This window comes from Pollicipes pollicipes, unplaced genomic scaffold, assembly GCF_011947565.3.
Source record: "Pollicipes pollicipes isolate AB1234 unplaced genomic scaffold, Ppol_2.1 Scaffold_3216;HRSCAF=3773_pilon_pilon_pilon, whole genome shotgun sequence".
Classification (NCBI taxonomy): Eukaryota; Metazoa; Arthropoda; class Thecostraca; order Pollicipedomorpha; family Pollicipedidae; genus Pollicipes; species Pollicipes pollicipes.
The window spans coordinates 706,009-713,914 of NW_023596251.1; the positions used below are offsets into that span (position 1 = coordinate 706,009).

Genomic DNA, 7,906 nt, shown 5'->3' on the forward strand with positions numbered 1-7,906 from the left:
CACCTCTCGCCCCTTTGCACAACAGTTTAAGGTCCTTATTTTGTTAGGCAGTCGTGTCTGTAGCCTGTTAACATTGTCCGCAAAAGAAGCAGGAAAAAACTGGAAAAACGACGCAATACGAAGCTAATTAGCTACACCTCGCATTTCCGCAGCAGGATCACAACATTCGACTGCCCAGACCTGCAGCGCTGAATACAAACAGCTGACTAAAGCAGAGAGTAATGCTGGGACATATATAGCGCAGGTGCGACGATATTTCACGCTTGGCTTTCATTTGCAAGGCTGGAGTCTTATGCGTTGGGGCTTGATCGGCTGGGTGCGTCCTTTCTCGTAAGTAGTGGTGGTTTATTGTTCATTTGTGATGAAATGCGAGGAGTTACGTAAGTTGTTCAGTGCATTTGCAAGGAACATTATTCACACAGATAAGATAGTATTAATAGCCTTATTCCTCGGAGAAAAAAAAAACAGGAAAATGGAGATATAGATGGGTTTATATTTCGGCAACATGCCTTTATCGAAACAATAGCAGAAGTGAAAACTGTAATAACTGAGCAGCATAAACTTATGCTTTTGTTTCGATGAAGGCGTGTTGCCGACATATCGGCCCATTTATTTCCACATTTTCCTGGTTTTTCTCCGAGGAATAGGACTATTACTACTGTCTTACGTACGTTAATTGAGGGAAGGTTGGTGTTCTAGACAGTAGGCATTACCGAACTGTGTTAGTCTAGCAGCATTCACATTTTAAATCCTTAGAAGGGGTGAAAGGGCAATAAAATTAATTAATTTTGAGCCCTTGTTGCTAGTGAATCCATAGCTGTAGCCAGGTAAGGGGGGGGGGCAGGGCTGTGGGGCAAGCTCCCCCTTACCCCTCATTTTTACGTGAACTCCATTGACCATTCCATTGGTTCTGTTATGACATTTTGACTGAGTTTCTGCCCCCCCCCCCTTATGGAAAAATAGTCATGTCCCTGGATTGATCATAGATATCTTATGTTTGTAATTGAATGCTTGTGAGCTGAACAGTCCAACCACAACCAAATACACATATTTTGATAATTATATGCTGCCAGGTATCAAATTTGCCTTAACTGGTTACAAAGCACCTGAATATATGGATGTTTGATGCTCAATAGGGCTATCAGAAAACATTTTCATAGATAAAATAGCATTCACTGATTAAATTTGAACATGCTTTAGTTGAAATAATGTCTTCAAGCAATCTTCAAATGCTTAAGCCCACAAAGTCCTGAAATAACCCATAAAGCTGGTGGGAAGCCTGGGTAAACAGTAAATGCAGTGAACTGTAAAAGTATGAATTAAACAATTCTTTTCTCTGGTAGTGGAGATAGAATACACAACCAGTTTTTCACACCATGTTGGCATTACCTTAGTGATTGAGTTGTAAGGGGACGTGAACTGTGTTATTTGGTTGCACTTGGTTTACTGTACCGCTTTGCAATCTAGTACCCACAGCTTGTGTGGAAATATGAGACTATTACAGATTCATATTAGAAATGTAATCCATGTATCACAGCTGTCATTGCAACATAGCAAAACACTGCCATGACACTACACATTTGCCTGTATCCCAGCAGGTGGCCACATCCCCACAGCCATGGTCAGCACCAGAACTCGCTCCTATCAGCCGCCGGCCGGAGGCGGCCCTGAGACCGGCCCTCCCGCCAGGGCGCCTGTAGCAGGCCGCACCCGCCACGCCTCTCTCAACGCAGCCGCGCCGCCAGCGTCGCCGACACCGGCGCGGCGGCGGCGCACCTCCTCGCTGACAGCGCCGTCCGCCGAGCCGGCTGAAGCGCGGCCGCACCGCAAGGAGCTGCTGCAGCGCTACCGGCGCCAGGCGGACGCGCTGCCGACGCTGCCAGAGCGACTGGCTGGGTCCCTGGAGGAGGAGAAGGAGGAGGAGCGGCTGGCTGAGTCTCCGGAAAAGGAGGAGCGACCGGCCAAGCCAGAGTCCCCGGTGGAGGAGGAGCGGCTGGCCAAGCCGGAGCCCCCGGAGGGGGAGCGACCGGCCAAGCCGGAGTTCCCGGAGGAGGAGCGACCGGCCAAGGGGGAGTCCCCGGAGGAGGAGAAGCAGTCGGTCGAGCAGAACTCCGCGGAGAAGGTGACGCGCGCGGTGGTGCCAGCGCCACGCGAGGCGGACGAGGCGGCGCCGACCGGGCCGACGGCAGAACAACCAGCGCCGGATCAGGCGGCGGCGGCGCCGGAGGAGGACGCGATGGAAGTGGAGGACGCGCTGACGCCGGCGGCTGAGCCGGCGCCGGCCGCCGCTGCTGCGCCGGCCGCGCAGAGCCGGGGACTCGCAGCCGTCCAGAGGATCCTGGCCGGCGGGCGGGACACGGAGCGTGGTGAGCCACCGCTGCCACCGCCGCCGCCGTCGCAAACCGCCCGACCGCCGTCACAAGCCGTCCGGCCGCCGCCGCCGCCACGCGGCCGGCCCAAGTCGGGCCGCTTCTGGAAGCCGGTACGCTCGAGGGCATCGAAAGTGCTAGTGCGCGATCCCGTCAGTTACGAGGTGCGCATGCAGAAGCGACAGCAGTTGAAGGTGGTGAAGGCCTTGGAGAATCAGCTGAAGGACGAGCGGAAGCAGAAGCAGCAGGAGCTGCGCAAGCGGCGGGAGTACAACGAGAAGAAAACGGCGGAAAACGCGCTTAAGTCGGAGGTCTATCAGGTCATAAAGAACCCACAAAAAATAAAACGAATGAAGAAGAAGCAGCTGCGCTTGTTGCAGAAACGCGACACGACTGTGGTGGGTAAAAGTGTTCTAGACGAATAAAGGCTTGACAGGGCACTACAGGTTGTTAACATGGGAGGACTTGTGTGTGATTCAACTCTTTTGGGGGGGGGGGGCGACTCAGGGCCAGCTCACAGATTTCGTGATCAGGTTCAGCTCATGACATAACTCCGTTACATTTTTTTTAAAAATTGACCTCAGTTCAGACTCATCACATGCGTTGAATCATTTGGCTCATAACTCACGTAGCTCACAAAGCGAAGGATCCCACATTCAGTTCTGGCTCGTTGCCCTGTGATTTATGAGCTGTATGATTGATATGTATATATATATATATATATATATATATATATATATATATATATATACATAGCATGCATTTTCCATCAAAGCATGGAAAATGGGCACAGCAAGTCTGGAAACAAATTTGAACTTCGAAACTAGCAGATGCAATGCAGCAAACAGTGCCTTTCCTGCAGCCCGCTACTAACCACCTCTCTTAAGGTTGAGCTACTGGTCAGCCCATTCTACCTGGCACCTACGACCCATACGCATTAGTTATGTAGCATGCGACGTATACTTGCCGTTTCTTTCATATAGCCTCAGCAATAGCATGCTTATAGCAGGTCAAGTAGTGAAAGGGATGTCAGGTGTGGATTCGCCCATGATTGTGACAATAGACAATGGAAAGTGTGAAAAGCCCGTGGATTTTATCGGAAGCAGACAATCTTTCACTTACGTTAGCAAAGGGTATAGGAATGCGGGATGTTTGTACCATGCAATGTCCTCTGGCTCCTGGCTGTGGTTTGACAAACTTAAGATCAGGATCAACGATATTTTGCTTGCTGCTTAGAGATAACGATAAGAAACTCGATGCTAATTTTGCAAAAAAGAACTAACTTGTTATGTATGCTGTTCATTTTAAAGCTCTCAACGGTCTGCTGAGCTGCCTTGGGCGTGGTGTGCGTCTCCGTGTCGCTATTTTAATTTGAGCCTCTTTGACTCTATGGCACGACATTGTAAGAAACCATCGGCTTACGATTCAACTCATGAAATTTACAAAGAATGTGGTTCAGTTCATGGCTCAAAGCGGCATGCTTCCTAGCGAGCCGACTCAGCTCGCGGTCCACCCTGAGACGATTGACTTTTGAACCAATTGATGATTCAGCTCGAGTCAAACACAAGTTTGGGCCAGGGTAACAGCGAGGAACGGCGTCTGACACTGTCCGCGGAGAAATCCCGCCGCCTGCTGTTAGAACTTGACGCGGGCGTTCGTCTGTCGCCACAGCTGGTGTGCCAGCAGGCGAGCGGCGTCAGCGGCCCTCATACCGGCCCGAATGCTACTGGAAGACTAGGAGACGGGGAAGGGGGTCTGCAGTCGGTGCCAAACGCTAGTAACTGGGTCCCTTGTATCCGGCTCTTCTGCTCTCCGCCGCCTGGTATCAATTCAATACTCACCTCGATCCAACGCGTCTCCGCCAAGACACACGAGATAACTGGCCGCGGGTCCAATATACGCACGCGCCGCCCGCCTTCACCCAGCCAGCAAATTCGAAGGTCGGGCCAGGGACGCCACCTTACGACTCTTGTGACTTTGAGCAGGATTGGCCATTGTTCAAGTCGCCTGGGATGATACCACTACAACCGAGGCGGTCCGTGCGGCGGCCACCGAGCTCAGCCCCGCGCCACCCCGAGCTTAACTCCGCGCCAGTCCAAGCTCAGCCCCGCACCAACCCGAGCTCAGCCTGGCGCCAGTCCGAGCTCAGCTCCGCGCCAGCCCGAGCTCAGCCCCGCGCCAGCCGTAGCTCAGCCCGCGTCAGCCCGAGCTCAGCCCCGCGCCAGTCCGAGCTCAGCCCCGCGCCAGCCGTAGTCCAGCTCGCGCCAGTCCAAGTTCAGCCTGCGCCAGCCGTAGCTCAGCCCCGCGCCAGCCGTAGCTCAGCCCGCACCAGCCCGAGCTCAGCTCCGCGCCACTCCGAGCTCAGCCCCGCGCCAGTCCAAGCCCAGCCCCGCGCCAGTCTGAGCTCAGCCCCGCACCAGCCCGAGTTCAGCCCCGCACCAACCCGAGCTCAGCCCCGCGCCAGCCGTAGCTCAGCCCGCGCCAGTCCGAGCTCAGCCCCGCGCCAGTCCAAGCTCAGCCCCGCGCCAGTCCGAGCTCAGCCCCGCACCAACCCGAGCTCAGCCTCGCGCCAGCCGTAGCTCAGCCCCGTGCCAGCCGTAGCTCAGCCCCGTGCCAGCCGTAGCTCAGCCCGCGCCAGTCCGAGCTCAGCCCCGCACAAACCCGAGCTCAGCCCCGCGCCAGCCGTAGCTCAGCCCGCGCCAGCCGTGGCTCAGCCCGCGCCAGTCCGAGCTCAGCCCCGCGCCAGTCCAAGCTCAGCCCCGCGCCAGCCGTAGCCCAGCCCCGCGCCAGTCCGAGCTCAGCCCCGCGCCAGTCCAAGCTCAGCCCCGCGCCAGCCGTAGCCCAGCCCTGCGCCAGCCCGAGCTCAGCCCCGCGCCAGCCGTCTGGAGGTGCGCGCCGGCGGAGCGACGACACTTGATCCGACGGCGTCGAGCTGCGCGCCGAGTTCGGGCGGCCGACGCGCACGTGCATGGGTCAGCCGCGTCCGTGATGTGGCCGGCCGCTGACGCGTCCGGCCCGCCAGCGCAGTGGTCACCTGGTGGGGGGGGGGGGGGAGTGTGAGTCAGCGTAGCGAGACACGTGGCGGCTTTTGGACAGCATACACTGACGGCTGAGGGGCTCCCGCTCCGGTCGCTTGGCTGTTGCGCGTGCGTGCAGTGCCCATGTTACTAAAGTTCGGCATGCCCAGCCGAGCATGGCCGTTTCGTAGCGTCTCGTAGGGACACAACTAACCGTCGGTCGAGCACCGGAGCCTGACCGGCGCGATCATCGGCTGTCGACGAGAATGTCAACGTGAGCGACGTGTTTTCCTCGCTAAATGTCAGGCCGGTGCGACGTACGCGAAGCCTGGGTATGCGGACTGAAACGATGACAAAGAGCTGGAGAAACACCGCTGGCACAAGGAAGATATGTTAGAATATATGCTTAAGAGATGGGCTCAAATGTGCAATGGAAAAGTTGGTGCTGCGAACGAAGCAATTGGGAGTGCGATATCTGGGGAAGTGCGCTATGCACGCACAGAAAAACGAATGGGCGATTCTCAGATGGCTGCAGCGCAACGCTGCGCGGCGTCGAGCAATTTGAGCCGGGGGCGCTAGCAATCCTTCCGTTACGCCAACGGTGTGGCCCGCATCAGTTGTGAAGACATGTACGGGACGCGAGTCATGCATGAGTCAAAGTGGGCAAGCTCGCCTATATCGTGCACCCTGGAACCGGAATGTAATGAGAGGAACCTGCCTGGGTGGAATCGAGTTTTGAAATACCTAAAGCTTCCGCTTACAAAACTTGGCCCGCTGCATCCCAGCCAAGCGAGCAGATAGGTCTTAACTTCCATGTTACATACAATGTTACCACATACTAGCTGGCTGGGTCACCTTGTTCAGTGGCAAGCCTGAGATGTAAATACATTGGAGATTGTGAATGAATTAGGTTGTGAAACCATCAAACATGCATCCTTGAATCGGAGCTGAATCAACTCTGATCCCGCCGCGAACCACGTGAATCAAGGCTGATAATCGTACACAGCGGAGAAACCAATGAATCGGAATCGGAATAGGATTCAGGCCCGAGCGGAATCGACTCGCAGTCGGATTCAAGGCCACTGCAGTCAACCCCACACAATGGAACCGCAATGTAATAAGAGGAAATTGAAAACGGCCGCCCAGCGACATAACAAATTTTGCCTCGCAGGAATTGGAGCTGTGAAGTGTCATCACCCGTAGTGCTGTGGTCTGCACACGACAACAAACTGCAGGTAGCCGGTCATTGGCGTGATACTGCAAACCCATCCTCCGGCTTCGAACACGGCCGGCTGTCATTCTCCTGCAAATTAATTTCCGGCGAGCAATCACGCAGCGGCGGAATCCTGTTTGCTCCACCGTTACGGCGAACCAATCTCAGTGACTGTATTGACGGTGAACAAAATGACTCCCAAGCTTATGCTGCATGCATGAGCTACGGCTACCTGAACCGCATGGAGGGGGGGGGGGAGGGGGGCAAACCGGCCTGGTGACCCGGCTGCGCGATAAACAGCCGAGCTTGCCGAACCTGGGGATGCCGCACGGCCAGCCTGATGCGCTGAGGGACATGTTTGTACTAAATAGTGACACACGTGTGCGACCAACCCGGCAGGGCAGACCCCTACACCTCCCTGGGCCGAGAACGGGAGGCAGGAGAAGACGGGTGCCACGTGCCAACATTGTATGGTGCACTGCCAGCCGACATCACACAACTGACACAGCAGCGTTCCGTACGCGCGGTGAGAGCGCAGCCGCTTGGGCTCGTATGCTTTTGGCAGTCGGGAAATGGGTGTCCGTTATTTTTCTTTTGCCTGCATGTTCTTTCCTGCTGAGCTTTTGAGACGGGGCTGTAATAGCCACGCTCCATTGTGGATGACCCTATGAAAGTAAACAACCGGTCATGACGGTTTTTATGATACAAATGTTGTCTGCGGAGACCTGTGCAGCAGTCTCTGCCTTGAGCTGACCGCTGGTAATCTGCAGACTCACTGGGTACATTCCGCTCAACCTCCGGGTCTTGGACGTCTTTTGCCGCAGTTTTCGACACCGCGTGCTTTTCCAAGAAGCCTTACGCTTGAACGCATTCCGCGGTGGCTTTTGATGGCTGACACAACTTAGAACATTCGAGTATTTGTAGTTGTTATTATACTGTGGTTATGAACCATTCGGAAGCGCCCAAATATGCACTCCCATATCTAAGTCACTCCATAAATGTATTGCCTACTCACCGTCAGCTCTATGCGTGCATCACAGAAGTTTGCTTGATCGGCGATATTTACCTTCCTCCTCATGTTCAGTACAAAACAGTTAAACTTGGCTTTCAAGGCTCTCCAGTTGACGAATATCACTAGGATAAGAGTATTCAGTATGTTGAGAGGATTTAGTTGAAGGGTCGCCACCCTTTCCACGGACAGCGATCCTTGGTACAGAGGCGATTCCGTGCATGTTTTTACCCTGCCGAGTTTTTTACTCTTACCAGTGGCGTACGCACATAGTAGCCCCAGGGGCATGTTTCCCCTT

At 54.8% G+C, this 7,906-nt stretch overlaps 1 protein-coding gene across 2 annotated transcripts; it reads left to right on the forward strand.

The window, feature by feature from the left end:
- The first annotated feature begins 274 nt into the window (after positions 1 to 274).
- LOC119091081 (coiled-coil domain-containing protein 86) lies at positions 275 to 2,809 on the forward strand. 2 transcript variants are annotated; one of them, XM_037213798.1, is made up of 2 exons: positions 275 to 330; positions 1,596 to 2,809. In XM_037213798.1, the coding sequence occupies exon 2, from the start codon at positions 1,619 to 1,621 to the stop codon at positions 2,792 to 2,794; it is 1,176 nt and encodes a 391-aa protein (XP_037069693.1). In that variant the 5' UTR covers positions 275 to 330; positions 1,596 to 1,618; the 3' UTR covers positions 2,795 to 2,809. The 2 variants fall into 2 exon arrangements, with proteins under 2 accessions (XP_037069693.1, XP_037069694.1); XM_037213799.1 differs by having other exon boundaries at positions 281 to 330; positions 1,599 to 2,809.
- Positions 2,810 to 7,906: the final 5,097 nt, after the last annotated feature.